We start from the raw sequence: 17,247 nt of genomic DNA on the forward strand, positions 1-17,247 counted from the left end.
CTCTTCCACAGCAGTCACAAGATGTCTGCTTGCAAGCAGGAAAAACAAACTGAATAACGTGAGGCACTAATAAAAGGCACAATAGCTCTGCCAGTGTTTTCCAGTTCAGTGCCTCAGCCTCCCCAACAGGCATCAAAAAAGTCTCTAAGTAAAAAAGCCAGATTCAGTCGATATTTGAGATGAGAGACCACAAAAACACACTTTCCCAAACAGCAGATACAAGACTTGGACAAAACCACTTAGGTGAGAAAAACATCTCCATAAAACACACATAAAACAAACCCAACATGAACTGCCTGTAAATGAGCGGTTCCTCGACACCGGAGCTTTAGCAATTGCAGTCCACAGACTACTTCAGAGCTGGTAGCTTATACTGTGTTGAAGGTCCTTATTTCCAGCAGCTATTTGGAATTAAAGTACATTGAAAAGATTTAATTGATGTAGTTAATTACTGTGATTCCAGAAAGATACTATGTGGCTACAAATGGTATTAAAAGGGTCCTACGACAACTCAGGAGAAAGGAAATAAATGGTTGCAAGCTTCCCCATTAATATCTGATAGCTGCTATGAAAGATCTTGGAAACCTCTGTCAAAATAAGATCAAAAGTTACCTCATTACAGAAGCAGAAGAGACGGTTAAAAATAGGCACCACCATATACTTCAGGACAAATACATACACTCCAAATACACAAGAAAAATTCCAGTAATAGCTCATCAAATGAAGAAACAGGAATTCAGACTAAAAAGACACGTGGCGATGCCGTTCATTCTGAGTTGCAGTCATAGCCCACTGTGCTATATCCCGTACTGTTCTGGGTACCGTGTATTTCCAGTGTTTTTCCTCAACTAAATCACATAATTTGGACATGTGTTTCCTGCTCCTGGATTAACTGACAATTACCGAACGTAATTCTTTTTAGCACTGTGCAGTTTCTTTGTGAGAAACCTATGAGACAACAGTTCTCCATGTATCAAATATGCTGTATTTCCTGCTTCCTGGTAAGAATTAGCTTTGCTCGTATATGATGCAAATAACGAGTAAACATCTTTTTGACACATGTCAAAATGTGAGCTGTTTCTCGGATTACAGAAGCAAAATGAAGACCTTACTCAGGTACGCACACCTACAGCTACACTAATTTGAGTAAGATAAAGCCACTTCATCATAAAACCACTTGAGCATTCAGTGAAGCAATGATTTCACATGGTTAAAAAAGTAATAATAAAGGATTGCAAAGAAGAATTTAACAATTTTCATAAAGGATTTATTTGCCTACTGCTCTGCCACCCTCAGCAGAGCTCCCTAGGAGTTTGCCTACCAAGTGGAAAGAAGAACAGTTGGCTGCTCAGGTAGCCCTCTACAAAGTGCTTGGGAAAAACACCTGAGAAAGACAAACCAAAAATCAGTGCTTGATAAAGGGGATGGGATCCAAAATAGACTAGCATGAAATCCTAAACAAGGAAATGTTTCTTAATGCTTGCATCTTGAGTTAAGATACTGCACGACAATATGCATATACTTTGTTCCACTTGGGATGGGGAGTCTAAACCTGTCTCCTACACACGAATCCTCAAAAGAGCTTACTATTTTCCTTTCTAAACTCAGCAAGTAGAGAACAGTTGAAGGACCAGCCTTTCTCCATCTACTCATACTCAGTCCCATGCCTCCTATCTGCTGGGAGTCCGAGTCCTACATACAGGTCTTAAAGTCCCACTTATGCTTAATTTAAGGAAACAGAGAAAGCTACGCTATAATTGTAAGGACATTATTAGTAAAAAAAAAAAAAACAAAAACAAAACAAAAAAAAAAAAAACACAGTGTAAGTATATCTGTTGGCAAAGTACAAATAAGCAGAATACAAGGCTGAGTCTAAAGACAAAAAGTGTCATGTAAATAACTCTGAGAGTGTTTTTAAAGTATTATGGTTGAAGTGTTATCACCTTGTAAACCTACACAAGCCAATTTATGAGCACAAAAGAAAGACATTTATCAAGGAGTGTGCATAGTATGATGTTACATTATTTTCTTTTAATATAGAGAGCATCCATGTGGCCAGTAAGGCAAGTCAAAACTTGCCATGTTCTTGACAGATGCAGCAGACTTGGGGAACAGTTTCACTTGCAGACCACTCTGGAAGTGACCTTCTGTGATCCCTACATCAAACAGCAGCATTCTATCTAAACATCTTACACAGCTCGTTCACAGCACAGGGCAGCTCCCCCTGCATTAAAGCACACCAGTTTAACCAGGCTCATTCAAGCTGCAAGATCTAAGGCTGTTGTTTACACTTCCTAGCATAGGCCAGTATACAGCTATTAAGAATAACAGTCCATCAATTTATTTCTTCAGGGCCAAATTCTAGTTCTACTAAAGATCAGTAACAAAAACAAAACATCAAAACACACAGCTGTTTCACTACCACCATGGTCTGGCATTTATTTGTTTAAAAACAAACAAACAAACAAACAAGTTTGTTTTCTAATGTTATCAGTTCTCCCACAGCTTTTAGTTTACTGTCACTTAAAACGTCCGTACTAATATGAAAAAAAAATAAAGAGGACCTGGTGTAAAAATCACTTACTGTATTGAAATACACAGGTTGATTTATATTTGGAAATAATCCTATTGGCTAACATTTAACAATTGATTACTACCAATTTATTTACTTAGAACCCACACAATCTACTATTTACTTAGAATACACCACCTATTGTTAAAAGTTTACCTTGGTAGGATTTTCATTTGACATTTAAAGATTTAAACACAGCAGCGCAATGATATATTTTTGTAGATCTCCAAAAGAAAGCAGCAGCACCTTTGTGCACACAAGGATCTGTCTGATATCTGTTTGAGAGGAGCTGCTGCAATAAAATGGTAAGTACTCCCATTTTAAGTTTATAGCCAACTCCCTGAATTATTATGTGCCTCAGGAAGGATCATGTATGTTTATTCCTAATACCCCTCCCTGCATACCCACTTCTCTGTAAATATTGTTAAAGTCACAAGCACTAATTCTGTGACCAGCATCAAATGAATTATGTTCTCTTGAATTGTTTAACAGGTTTGATTCTGTCTCAATATAAGTGTTCACAGTTTTATAGTAAAGACTCATTAGCTGTAAATAATAATATAAAGTGACTTTTCAAAATTCACAAACTTAAATATTTATCAGATTTTATCAATACTTTTTGTACAACATTGTTATTTTAGGAGCATAACTTTTCTTCTTATGCTAAACAGACAACATTATTATACTATAATAGTTAATACTCCATTAATTTTGGCAGCAATAATTGCTCAGGACTGAAACCTGTTGTAAAAGATGCAAGTCCAGCCTCCTACAAACATTTCCAAATGTTTATGTTGTAAAAGCCAATGATACTACAACACAATTGAGTACAACTACTTTACAGTTGAATTTTATCTCTACCTTCCAGATCCAAACCTCATAACCCCCTTGCAAAGAAGTCTTTTTATGGTATCAGGGAAAATTTTGTTTAGACACCTCATTGGTGATTTGGTCTGCTTAAAATAAACCAAAAACTATCACTGGAGTTTTGGAAAGAAAGTCAGTATCAGAGAAACTGGTAAAAAGAAAACCAAAGAAAATCTCATTGCACCCTCTCAGTAATTCAAGCACTGGAGAGAGCACAGTAGTTGAAGCAGTCGGCTTGGTGATGTGAAAGAGTTTGGTACTAACTAAACGGGAAACAGATTTGCATCCCCATGTCAATCTCTTCTTATTTCTTTCAAATAACACTAAAACATAGCACTATCAGTCACTGAGAAAAACTTGCTATAGTGCCAGTTACCTCCCTGAAGGTAGACGAAGTCCACTTCATTACTGTTTTCTTGTCCTAGAGCTACTCTTCAAGTAGCCTTCTGTAGCCTGCTTCCCATGGAAGAGCTAAGACTATCTCAAAAAAACGTTCATAGGAATGTCTTGCTCAATCATCTTGTAACTTGTGGTGAGCAAAAGCCTGGATCCAAAAGGAAAGTCTATCAGACTCATGTACAGAATGAGAATTTGGAAATGTTACCCAATTTAATGAGAGGTTAAACTGGACAAAAAGGACCATCATAAACACCTGTTTCTAAAATCATATACTGACAGAGAGGACAGAGGCTCACAGGCAAAACTACAACTGCCTAGCCCTAATTTCATTGACACGATTCTCCCACTGCTACCGGAAAGATGTATTGATTTGTCTTTGACTTCAGAGCAGCAAAGTCCCCTACCTCAATCTCACTTACAGCATTATTCTTCATCTACTTCAAGTTGTCTGAGAATCAGCTTTGAAGTCGAGACCAAACTGAACAGTGAGTTTCATACCTTGCACTCATCATCACAGCACACTTGCTTTTAGAGCATCACTTGGAGAAGCTCGGAAGACTTGCTGCTGTGTCCTGCTGGTTCTGAGAAACTTCGGCTGTTGCTGGTTCCAGCAAGTTCACCAGTTTGGCATTACACTAAAGCCCCAGTGCCTCCATTTCTGACCCCTTCAAACAAAAACAAGCTGCTCAACAATGTCTAATCCGTGCGTCATGTAATCCCGCTTAATACTCTACAAACTCTGGGTAATATTTGTGTAGTTTTTAAATTTAGCAAAGAACATCCTGGCCTACTTCAAAGACACCCTCGCCTTGGGTAGCATCCGCTAGGAACGTCACCCAGACGCATTTCAAACAAGAGAAGCAAATGAACAGGAAGGCAGAAGTAAAAATTACGAAAGACAAATTAAGACCCCCCTGGCCTAGTGACGTAATAAAAACCTGGAATACTACAAATCAGATGCCTGGAGAATGAACACGTTATGCAACCACCAAGCACTCCATCCACGTACAGATAAAGAGATGTCCTTTTTAATGCAGCCTTGGGCCCACCAGGCAGCATGGGACCGAGCCCCCCGCCAGCACTTCAGACTCCCCTGGGGATGGCTGACAGGTAAATCACGCACATGCTCCTGCCATCCACACAGAGCTAGGAGGTAGGAAATTGGATGTCACTCCGGTGGAGTAATGGAAAATCCCTTCTTTGAGGCACCCTTCACTTTCTGCAACGCAATTATCTCAGAAGCGCCTCTCACCCACCGCACACACTTCCGAAGAAGCCCAAATTAAATTCCACGGTAATTCTCGCGTATACCGTCCTGACCGTCCTTCCTCAGATCTTCCAGACCCTGGATGAAGGACAAACGCGATCCTGTTTTGTTTAGGCTGTCAGGCAGACAGCCTCCCATCATTAGCCTTTTGTCAGCAGCGATGCCGGGGTAGATTACTAGTGCAGCGCCTGTCGTGGCAGGTGCATGGCCCTGGGGCTGCCATCTGCCAGGAAGGAAGTGTTCTCCTCTAGGATGCTGAAGAGATTGACAAAATGTAAACAAAACACTGAATCATTCCTAATCTATGGAATCGGGCTATTACGTTGCTCTTCCGCAACGTGGACTGTATGATCAGAGGTGGGGGCTTCGGTCTGGGGCTTGTTATTTGTTTTTTTTTTCTTGACTATTTTTTGATTGGTTTACTGAAATAATGCACTCTAAACCATTTTTTACATCAACTGAGACACACAAACCTGGATTTGACAGGGAACAAACAAACCTAGTACCAGAAACACATATTTTAGAAATTACTCCTCTGCTTTCAGCTTCTGATGTGCTTCTTCACATCCTTCACTGTGTGCAAAAACTGTGGGTTTTTTGTTTGTTTGTTTGTTTTTTCGTATTTTCAATACACCTATACAGAATTTTGGGCTGCCATAGCTGATAAAAAAGTGATAATTTGTTTTGAAAAAAATAGGAAGTTTGAAAATTAAAAAATGGATAGATAACAAGTTGGAGCATTGTCTTTGGTCTTTTAAAATTAATTTCCAACTGGATCCCTCACGATTAGACCAAGCTATTTATTCTAAATTCTGCTGGTTTTGCTTTGACTGGTGCTGGTGGTCCATTTCGCATTGCAGGGGCCAGGCAGCAGCACTTCTCCAGGCAGAGGCAGACGCACTTACCGGAGGAGTCACAGTAATGACTTCAGGAGCATTACTGCTTCGTGTCCAGCACAGGGGAGAAGGCACACCACTGCTCTCCTCAAGTGAGCCTCAGAGGTTATTCTATTAGCACCCTACGCTCAATGAAGTGCATTTTTAAGTTATCCTCCATAAAGGTGCAAGTAATCCTTATGTTGCTTTTTCCAAGTTTTCAGTCATGCTAACAATGCCTAAGCCCCAAATACAAATACAGCCCTGCGACTAAGGGACTCATCCTGAGTACATGAGTGTGCAAACTGCACGTAGCACCTATACCAGTCATCCAGGTTTCTTCCAGAGCTGACAGAGATGCAGTCAAGCTGAGGGGAAAATTCATGCTGCTTTCTAGTAGGAATTTAAAGTAGGTGGGAGGAGCCTTGGTGGCTCTGTTTACTCCTGCTGATTGTAGCGAGCGCCTAGAGCACTACTGGGAGATGCACACGGTCAGGCAGCAGAGACAAATACCAGTGTGAAAGCAAAAAAAAACAACAAAAGTTGCCCTTTGGACAGGCTCCAGGAGGAAAAACAGTCTTTTCAGCAGTTGGCAGCAAGGAACTACTCAGCTGAACTTGGCTCTTCAAGGCTGCCACTCTTGACCCCCCACATACATACACACAAAAACTTTAAAAATAACTGCGTACCAGACAATGCGCACACAAGCAAAACACGACTGAACTCTGGGGTCAGTGCACCATCTTTTAAAAGTGAATGGATGCTACTGATTTCCATGCGCACACAGCTCACTTCTAAGCAAACACTCTAAGCAACAACAAAACAACAGAGTTGTGAAACCCAAAGAATTGCACATCCCAATTCATCAAATAGGCTGCTCACGTTATACTGTTACTACACGCACTTTGACACCTAGACACAAAGAGAACAAGTGGACAACCACTGTAGTTCATACAACACCTCAACAAAGTGGGGAAAAAAAAAGATACAGCCATTTATTTATATGTTCAGTACGTCAAAAAGAAACATATGATTGATGCTTTCTCGGTGCTTTAAAGAAAATCTGATATAACCAGAAAGTACCTGAATGTATCTATGCTGCCACTGACCTGATGAATAGGGAGGAAAGTTACACTACGTACACTGAGGATAGCACAATTTTCTGTGGATGCTTGCTGTGTTTAAACTTTTAAACCACTTCAGCATCCCGATATAATTAACACTATTTAAAACTAATAGGAAAGTAAGTGTAAAGAAACCCATGTTATTCTCCCCTTATTACAAAAACAAAACAAAAAAAGAACCAAACACCACCATATAAAACATGTCCTAATGCTCCCTCTGTTCAAACATTCCTTCATCCATTTTACTCACAAGTGAACGTTAGTCTCTGTAGCTATCTTGAAAGAAATCAAGTAATCAGAAGCAATCATCAACCTAAGCATTTCCTCTGCCTTGAGCAATGACTGTACCGGTTCATTTTAGAACAAACCCACCATTCAACTCTGTCTATAACAATTTATCTTAAACGACTCAAAGCAACCATGACATTCTTTATATGAACAGTATAGCTAAACATAATTTAGAGTATAAAGCAAAATAGAAGTCTAAAACGTGTTACAAGTTTTAATATTCTGTCTGCTTGTAAAAAGCTGACGTCCGTATAATCAACATCATTTAAAATATCAAAGGCTTCATTTCATCTCAGATAAACTCAGTTTACATTTTGTTCAATGAATGGCTCTGCTTGGTTCAGACCTAACCATTTTGGTGTGGTCACCTGTAAAATGCAATTTTAGAGACAAGAAGTGCATTCATAGAGGCAGCAAGAGACAACCTCAGACTTTTAATTCTTAGTTCAAGAGGTGAAATCCAACTACGTAAGCTATTAAGAGTAGTTCAGTTCTTTCGGGTGTTAATTACAATGTTCTCAAGGAAGTTGTCAGTAAGAGAAAATACTACACTTACAACTACTTTATTCAAAGAAGATTTTAAAACATGTACAGATTTCTAACACAGCATATAGTTCTTTCAATTCTTTTAAGGAGTCATTTAGAAATGAATGCAAGTTTTGGAAACGAGACAATTAAACATTCTCATGCCGCTCTGAGAACCAAAACTTTATGGCATTTGGCACAGTAGAAGGGAAAAGATCTTAATAATTCATTGTGCAAAGTAATCTAAAAAGAAAAAGGAAACAAGGGTTATGTATTAAATAATCTGAAATGCCATTAGAAAGACACAGGAAGAGATTTCTTAAGATAGGCTTTTTATTGTTTAGGCGCAATCATAAAACCCTCACAAAAGTAAGAGCTAATTGACAAGGGGGAGGTTCATTATTATCAAAAATCACCTTATTACGATCTTAAGTAGATGCATTACAGCTGATGACTACTTTAAATAAATCAAGACAAAGGAAACTAACACAGGAGGAAACCACCCTCTGTTTTTTTGCATCATTATACATAGTATCTGTTCAGTTTTGGAAAATCAGACCAACTACTAGAAGCATTTAAAAGTTACAGAGCATTTTGTTAATATAAAACACAATTGAAGATAACACACCCAAGTATGGTGTTTTCACTCAAGCAAAATTCCCTATTACACACCCACTGAATTTAATGGGAATTTCACTTAGGAATTCCAGGATTACACACAAAGGGTAAAATCTTGACTGCACCGAAATCGAGACAAAGTTCCCACTTGACTTCAATGGAGCTAAGATCCACCACAAAAACTCAGCTCATCGTTGGGTGTGATCTGTCATAAATACAGTGGAATAAATAATTTACACTATATGTGAAAATAACCGTAAACGTCTCTATAAATAACGAAAACCATACACAGTTCATACTTTTTTAAAGCAAAAAAAGCAATCATCATTTAAGAACAAAGGCTAGCTAATTATCAGCATGTAACAAGAGTTTTAACTGACCAGTAACAGTATTGTTTTATTTACATGTTGGACAAAGGCAAGCGTTTTCCCAGATTCTTAAGCATTTGCACACTTTCAGAGTACAGTAAATCTAAATGAGCTGATAATTTCAAGCAAACTTTTCTTTTTTCTGTTTTCACTGCTATTGTGGTGGCAGGAGCTTGCTCTTGTCATGACAGGAGAGAATCCCAGAAGCGCAGCACTGCTACAACAGAGGTCAGGTACTGGCCGAGGAGACAAGCTACACATGAAAACCAACCACCTCCAAATGGTACAGATAATTCCCATTCAAATACTTATCCACATGAAAACATGTTGATTGCTACAGACCTTTAGGAAGCATTCAAATCGATTTTTCTCTTTTTTTTTTAAATGTATTTTACTTTGAATTACAACGAGCTTGTTCATATATCCTGTATCTGAGATGTCCCTCTATTCCAACTACTAAACATATATGGATCCTCCATTGTTTTTAAAAAACTCCCTAGAAAACTCCCTCTTTAGTTTTGAAGAAGTAAGGCTTCCCCCTTTGATAACATATTCAAAAACAACATCTGAAAAAAGTGCAAAGAGCTAAGTAAACAATGCTGACTATATACAATATAAGCAATCTCTTGTACAAACCATTACTTTACTAAATCAGATTCTCTCAAATCTACCAGAATTACTTCTGTGTTAAAATAAGTTTACTCTTCCTTATGCTCAAATAGTTTTCTTTAAATTGTCTATGTATTTCTCTGCAGAATATGAAAGTCTTAGTAATCTCCCAAGCCACAACTTTTGATATTTAAATACACTGGCACAACACTAAGTCATCTTTTTAACAGTGGCAGAAGCAGCTCTGTAAACAAACTTCAGTGTGTAATCCTAACAAAAAACAAAAGAGAAACTCAGAAATTTGCACAAGTCGATCTTACATACACTCCTAAGATTCTCTGTGATATATTCCTGCTTTCCCATGCTATGACTCTCCCAGTCAGTCTGCCACAAACACAACTGGCATGAAACCCTGCGTTTGACATATAACCCAGAACGCTGCTGAGGGATGCTTGTGCAAGTTTTTTCTTACCGCCCTGGCCTGATATTGGCTACAGCAATCCCCGAGCAGAGCGAGACTGCACCGATGCGCAGTAGGCGGACACATTTTTCAGGGAAACAGAAGGATGGGAAGGAGAGCTTTGCCTCCTACGTGGAGATTAAACCTCGACGAGTTTACCCAGAACGCTTCTGGATGCGGTCGACATTTATAAGCTTAAAGGAAACGGGGGAAATAAACACACATGCAGATTACATATTAAAGTAAGTCTATAACCACCCGTGGATAAATATACAATTAAACCCTCTCCTCTGTACACCGTGTACCAAATTAACGTGGCTGTGTTTATTGCATTACCCTTTTGTTTACTTTGTCAGAAGGACAGCAGTCAATTCCCCCAGCTTATCTGGCTGATCGGCTGCTCTACTCCTGCTTTCTGCCTGGGTGATGGAAACGCCGCCATCCACGCCAGGTTTTCTCTGTCACTGGCTCCCGCTCCCCTCCCCCTGCTCCCCCTCTGCCTTGGGGTCAGCAGTTTGGAGACTGTTGTGGAAATCTCTCCTTCCCAGCACCCCCTGGCTTGCAGTCGTAGCCATAGGTGGCTCAAGACAAACCCCTTGTTTCTGTGAAAAATCAGTTTTGTTTTTTTTTTTTCAAAGAAACATGCACAGTTGTTTGCCAGTGTCCTGGGCTGCGGTCCCAAAGCTGGCCTTTTAGATGGCAACGCCACCAGTAATTGCAGCATCCACACCGCTTTAGGTCAAGACACATGAATCCCGAAAACGTCTCCAGCAAAAAATAAAAGCAACTGACAAGGAACACTCTGCACCCAACCCTTCGAGTCATTCAGAGTAAGCGTTCATCCTTTAAAACTTTGCCATTTCATTCAACAATCCTCTCGTCTTAATTAGGTTCAAAGCTCGCTCTGCCAACGGTGGATCTCTCATCTTTTCCATCTTCCTGTACTTCCTATCAAAAGAGAAAATATTTTCTTCTTCAAAATCAGCTAGCTAGTTAGAAAACAGAAGGAAAAAAAACCCACAAGTGTAGCTCTACAAGCTGTCAGTTTCCGAGTATGATTGACGACCTCTGTCAGCACTGTGAATGCAGAAGCAATACCTATTTACCTCCAAGCAACTGCTTCTGCACGGTATGTCATTTCACCCCGCTGGACCCATAAACATCTATTACAGCTCTATATGCATACAGGTTTAAAGTACCATGTCTTGCATAAATGCAACAGCAAAGAGGATCCCTACGGTGCCTCATCATTAACTTTTAATCCTTGACAGATTGGCTGCTCTGGGCCCTCCCCAACTAGCGCTCACTTGTGTACGAATTCTCGCTTGTTAAGAGGAGGCGGGTTGCTATTTGAGGGGGGGGGGGGGGGTTGCTCTTTGTTCTTTCCTAAAGGAGAAAAAAAAAAAGCAAAAAGCAGGAAAACCAGCACCTCAACAAAGGAACAGCTACATAATTAAAACAGAAATTCTCCCTCGGCCCCCCGTTTCGGGTTTCTTAGGCTTGCTTTTGTCTTCGAGCAGCCAGCGTTTTTTCGACCCACTCCCAAGCCCGCCACCCAGCCGGTGATTCCCAGCGGGCCCCGGCTGCACGCCACCACCCTAGGGTCGGCCTCGGAGCAAAATGTGCAACGCGACATGGAACAGCTCAGGCGTACGGCGTCTTCTGGAAAAGCTTTTTTTTTTTTTTTTAAAGAAAAAAAAAATCACATTCCATGCTCACCATGATTTACTGTTAAACTTTTGCAAGAGATAAGAGATTTCCAAATCAAGATATTAAAATAACCCTCCTCGTTTTGTTGCGACTGACCTTCCCAGCTAGAGTGCCAAGGATTTCTTTTTCTGTAATCTGATGGTCTCACTGCAACAATTCTGGTTTTTAACTCAATCGTTTTACATTTTTAAATGGTATGTGGAAGCTGCATTAACAGAAACTATTTTGGTCACAATTTCCAAACGCTTGCTGAAAAATCTTACATAAGAAAACTCTTAAGTATAACCCAACCATGGTAACAGCGTAAACATCAGCTTCTATTGGGGTACCCAGAAGTACACACTCGTAACAGCACAGCAGAACTTACACGTGAAGCAATACCCCCCAATTAAACTTTTCCCTCATACAAAGAGAAAGCCAGTTCCTCCAGGACCGCTGATTACGGGATGGGTTTGGGAAAAGGGATTTTGAAGGCAGGAGAGGCAGGGGAGTGCTCTCCGCGACAAAACAGGGTCCACCCATGAGGAACAAACACGTTTAAGCAAAGCCACACACGTGGCAGGCACCGTCAGGCGTAGCTACTCACCTTTCACAGCACTTGCTTCTTTTAGGTTGTGAGACAGAAAGTCTATGCTGGCATAGGCGCTTGTCTCCACTCCGTTGATACCTCCTTTCAGGACGTGCCTGGCTTTCGACCTGGCTTTGTCACAGTTTGCCAGGGTCCCGTCCACCACGTCGATGGCGATGTAGTTGAGGCCGTTCTGGAAGCCGGCCGAGGTCTCCCGGCACATGGGGCTGCTGCCCTGCTCCTCCTCCAGGCCTTCGCTTTTCCTGAGGGACACGTTCTCCACCGAGGCCGAGTTGTGCCTTTTGGGGTTGTGTGCAAAGGAGGGGGACACGGGGGTCACAGTGGTGGTGGAGGAGAAAGTTTCCGAGCTGTGCCTCCTGCGCCCCTGGGGGTCGGCCCGAATGACCTTGGCCCCGCGGTTGGGGTCTGGGGGCGGGCTGGCAAGAATGAAAGCCTCCACCCCGGAGAGGGTGAGCCTCTTCACCCCAGCCGTGGGGCTGGTGACCCGGGCACTTTCTGGCTTCTGAACGATGGGTTGGGGCGGGGTGGTGGCCATGCCAAAGGTCATCTCGGTGTAATCCCCGCCGTCGGACGGGCTGGACAAACAAGTCACCCCCACAGCCGCTTTCAGGTAGCGCCCGTCGGGCTGGCTGGTGCTGGAGGAAGAGCCTGGTGAGAGCGCTTCCAAGGAGCCCACCGAGACCGTGCCCGACTGGGAGGGCGACTGCGACCCGAAGTCAATGTTCATGTAGTCGGAGAGGGGGGAGCGCCTCTGCCCCGTGCCCGAGCCCAGGGAGGAGGCTGGGCTGTCGGCGGGCAGCGAGGGGGGAGAATAGACAGCGGCATCCCCGAAGTCGATGTTTATGTATTCCCCAGGGCTCTTGGGCTCGGGAGGCAGGGGGTGCTCGTTCATGCTGGGCAGCATCGTCCGCAAGGTCTCCAAAGAGAGGCGGCTGGGCCGGACCGCCCGCTGGCACCGCTGGCTCAGGAAGCTCTCGGTCCGGCTGTGCCGCAGGGGCGAAGGCACCGTGTGGCTGGAGGGGGCGAAGGGGACAGCCGGGGAGGGACCCGTGCCGCACACCGCCTCCTCCGGGATCATCCTCCCCGGGGAGTTCATGAAGACGTACTGGTCGCTGTCCTTAGCCAGGCCCTGACTCTTGTAGGAGCGGGGTAAGGAGCTGTAGGAATAGCAGCCGGGCTTGGGGGGCTCGCCAGCCCCATGCCCTGCAGGGGCAAAGAAGAAGTCCGGGGGGGTGAGGGAGGGAGCCTGGGGCCCGTGGTGGGGGTCCCGAGGGGACATATTGATGTAGTCGCCGTTGCTCAGCCTCCCGTCCGAGCTCTCCACGGACAGCTTGGAGCCACACCACATCCTCATGTAGCCACTGTCATCAGGGGAGCTCTCCCCGGGTGAGCTGGTCTTGTAGCTGCTCCCATTCCCGGGGGACCCGCCGCCCACCCCGGGCCGGGGCTGTAGGATCTGCTTGGGGGCGGACACGCTGGTGGGGCTCATGGGCATGTAGTCATCGCCTCCCCGGCTCCCCCGCCCGAGGGCTGCTGCCACTCCGGGGGTCATGGGCATGTAGCCATCATCATCCCCCCCACCGCCTCCTCCTCCTCCTCCTCCTCCTCCCCCCCCTGCCGGCGGCCCCAGGTTGGTGCTGCTGCTGCCGGAGCTGCGGTGCGAGCCGATCTCGATGTCCCCGTAGTCCTCGGGGTAAGGGGTGTAGGTCACTTTGGGGGAGGCGGCGGCAGGGAAGGAGGGGAAGAGGCGGCCGGCGCTGCCGGCGAAGGAGGCGCGCATCAGCGTGTACTCGTCCAGGGAGGCGGAGGAGAGCTGCGGCGGGGGGGGCCTCTGCCGGCACGGGGTGGTCAGCGAGTATGTCCGCTTGCGGTGGCCCCGGTCGGCCGCCGGGTCGGGGCAGGGCCGGTAGCAGAGGCGGCCGCTGGGGGGTCTCTCCATCGCCATGTAGCCGTAGAGGTCGGTGCCACCGCCGCCGGCAGCGGGGTCCCTTGCCGGGGGGGTGTCTGCCACCGACTCGGGCGTGTTGCTGCGGTTGCTGGCGGTGGAGGAGGAGGAGAAGGGCCGCAGGTCGCCGCCGGGGCTGGAGCCGTACTCGTCGAAGGACATGAAGCCGGCGTCGCTGGGCGAGCCGGAGACCGAGGCGCTGCCGCTGGACGGGCGCTGCGGGTGGTGCGGGTGCGGCGGCTCGGAGCCCAGCCCGCTGCTGGACGACAGGCTGAGCGGGCTGGTGGCCGAGGGCGGCGAGTGCGAGGCGGGCATGGACATGGAGCGGCTGCCCTGCAGCCCGCCGCCGCCCAGCACCGGCAGCAGCTTCCCAGCCGCCGGCCGGGCTGCTCCCGCTCCCCCTCCAGCACCGCCGCCGCTCAGCGTGTGCGAGCGGCTGAGCGGGGTCCGCACGGGGCCGGGGCTCATGGGGCTGCCGGCGGCGGAGCCCACCCGGCAGCCGTCGCCCTCGCTGGCTGTCCGCACCCGGCAGGGCGTGCACTTGGGGCCGGCGGCCAGGCTGTCGGTGCGGGAGCGGCGCAGCAGCCCGGTCTGGCTGGGGGGCAGGTTGACCAGGTGGTGGTGGTGGTGGTGGTGGTGGTGCCGGCGGCCGGGCACCGTGATGGGGTGGGTGGCCGAGGACGGGGCGCAGCCGCCGCCGCCGCCCGCCCCGCCGGAGGAGGAGGAGGAGGAGGACTGGCTCTTGCTGCGGGGCCGGAACTCGGACAGCTCCTTGAGCGCCTTCATGGCCTCCAGGATGGTCTCGTGGATGTTCTGCGCCACCACCGAGTCGTCCGCCTGCATCCACAGCTCGCCGGGCCCGGTGGCGGCCGAGCGCCCCACCTCGATGAAGAAGAAGCTGTCCGAGTGGCCGCAGCGGCGGATGTTCATCAGCTGCAGCGTGACCGACGGCAGCTCGCAGTTGAGCCGCACGAAGCCGATGGTGCGGGCCGACAGGCACAGCCGGTGCACGCCCGTCAGGTTCTTGCTCTGCCCCAAGCCCTTGGGCTTCAGCGTCACCTGCCAGACCTCCCGGTAGGCGGCGGCGGCCGGCGTCACCAGCCCGTAGTTGAGCTCCTCGCCGGCGGCCGCCAGCGACGAGGCGGCGGCGGCGGCGCTGCAGGAGGCGGCGAAGGGCGACGGGAGGTGGCGGCGCGGCGAGCCCTGCCCGGCCGCCTTGCCCTCGTTGAGCAGGTCGGTGAGCGCCCGGTACCAGCCCTCCTGCTCCTGCTCGTTCTCGGCCGCCACGGCGAAGTACTCGTCCTTGGTGTAGAGGGCGATGAGGTACTTGTGCTTGGCGTCGGCGCGCTTGTTGATGTTGAGGCACGAGTCCAGGGCGATCACCCGCTTGGGCGCCCCGGACTTGTTCCTCCATTTCTTCTCGCTCTCGTAGTACTCCAGCCGGGCGCCCCCCGCCTCCTCCCCGCCGCCCGGCCCCCGCAGCACGAAGAAGCGCTTGTGGCCGTGCTTCTGCTTGCGCAGGTAGCCGCACTTCCTCACGCCCTGGTTGTTGTTGTTGTTGTTGTTCAGGTTGGGGCCGGGCGGCGAGCCCGGCGGACCCAGCACGGCGGGGCTCGCCATCCCCGGCCCCGAGGCGGCTGCCTGCCTGCGCCGGGCCGGGACGGGCGCCCTCCGCGGGGACACCGCGCTACGAGGAGGAGGAGGAGGAGGCAGCAGCGGCGGCGGCGGCGGCTCCTGCTGCTGCTCCTGCTGCTGCTTCTGCTGCTCCGGCTGAGCTGCCGGCAGCGCTGCTCCTGCTGCTGCTGCTGGTGCCGGCGCTGCGAGCGCTTCCCAGCGCGCCGTGCCGCTGCTGCTGCTGCTGCTGGTGCTGCCTGCGCCGGCGGGAGCGTGGCAGTGAGTAACGCATCGCGCACCGAGTGCCCCAACTAAAGAGCAAAACAACACGTGACCGCCCAGTTACCGAGGCGCTCACACACCGCGGCGGGGGCGGCACCCCGCCGCCGCCGCCGCCGCCCCGCATTGGCCGCCGCGCCGCGCGAGCGACAGCCGCCGCCACCAATAGCGCGGCGGGGCGGGCGCCGAGCGGAGAGGCGGCGCGCTGCCATTGGCCGCCGGCAGCCTCGCCTCCCCCCGCCCCCGCCGGCGGGCCCCTTCCCGCCCACGGCCCCCGGCTCCCCTCAGGCGCCGCCCGCGGCGGCGGCGGGACCCGGCCCGGCCCCGCCCCGCCCCCGGAGCGTGCCCGCCTCGGGGACCGTTGCGACCGTTGGCGGGGCGTGAGGGGCGCGGTGGCCGCGGGCTCGCCCCTCCGCAGCCCTGAAGCCGCAGCGGGCTGTGGGGGGGCTGCCGGCAGGTGGCGGCGCCCCCGGAGCCGAGCTTCCGGGCGTGTGCGTGTGCCCGCCGCCCCTCCTCCTGCCTCCACACACACTCACACTCACTCACACGCGTGTGTGTGTGCGTCAGCCCTCCCCACGCACGCACGCAGAGCGGCGCCCACCTCACGCCCCCCCCCCCCCCTCCTTTTTCTCTCCTTCCCTCCTCCGCCCCGTTATCTGCGTGAGGTGGGGAAACGCCGCCCGGAGCGGGGACTGCATATATATATATATATATATATATATATATATATATATATATATATATATATATATATATATATGTGTATATATTTATTTATATATATGCGATAAATGCAATAATAAATGCAATAAAATGGGTTTTAACGCCGCGGGGCTCACGCCTTTCCCTAGGTGGGGGTGCCCCTGCCTCTTGTACACGCACGGAGAGAGGGGAGAAAAGTGAGACTGGGGTCGCGCAAATTTAAAAAAAAAAAAAATAAAAGGGGATAAAATGGGGGGGGGGGGGGGGGGGGGGGGGGAGAGAATAAAGCTGCCCGCAGCTTCCTTTGGCAATGAGCAGCTGAGGGAAGGAGGGGGAGAGGCAGGGGGAGACCACCGCGGTGGTGCCTAGCGCTGGGAGGCTGCCATGGAGCGGCTTGGCTGGGAGCTGGCGGAGTTTGGGTTGTATTTTTTTGGGG

General features: G+C 48.4%; 1 protein-coding gene across 2 annotated transcripts in view; it reads right to left on the minus strand.

Moving 5' to 3' along the window:
- The window catches only part of IRS2 (insulin receptor substrate 2), a 30,488-nt gene extending 14,599 nt beyond the window's left edge, over positions 1-15,889 (minus strand). The window contains exons 1-2 of one of the 2 annotated variants that reach the window (XM_032194104.1): positions 12,269-15,889; positions 9,288-10,920 (exon numbers count right to left, since the gene is read on the minus strand). In XM_032194104.1, the coding sequence (XP_032049995.1) occupies positions 10,895-10,920; positions 12,269-15,836 (3,594 nt within the window). In that variant the 5' untranslated portion in view covers positions 15,837-15,889 and the 3' untranslated portion in view covers positions 9,288-10,894. Of the gene's footprint in view, positions 1-9,287; positions 10,921-12,268 lie in introns of those variants that run through there. The other variant, XM_032194113.1, reaches the window with a different exon arrangement.
- Positions 15,890-17,247: the final 1,358 nt, after the last annotated feature.

The sequence above is a fragment of the Aythya fuligula genome, chromosome 1 (assembly GCF_009819795.1).
Source record: "Aythya fuligula isolate bAytFul2 chromosome 1, bAytFul2.pri, whole genome shotgun sequence".
In the NCBI taxonomy this organism is placed as follows: Eukaryota; Metazoa; Chordata; class Aves; order Anseriformes; family Anatidae; genus Aythya; species Aythya fuligula.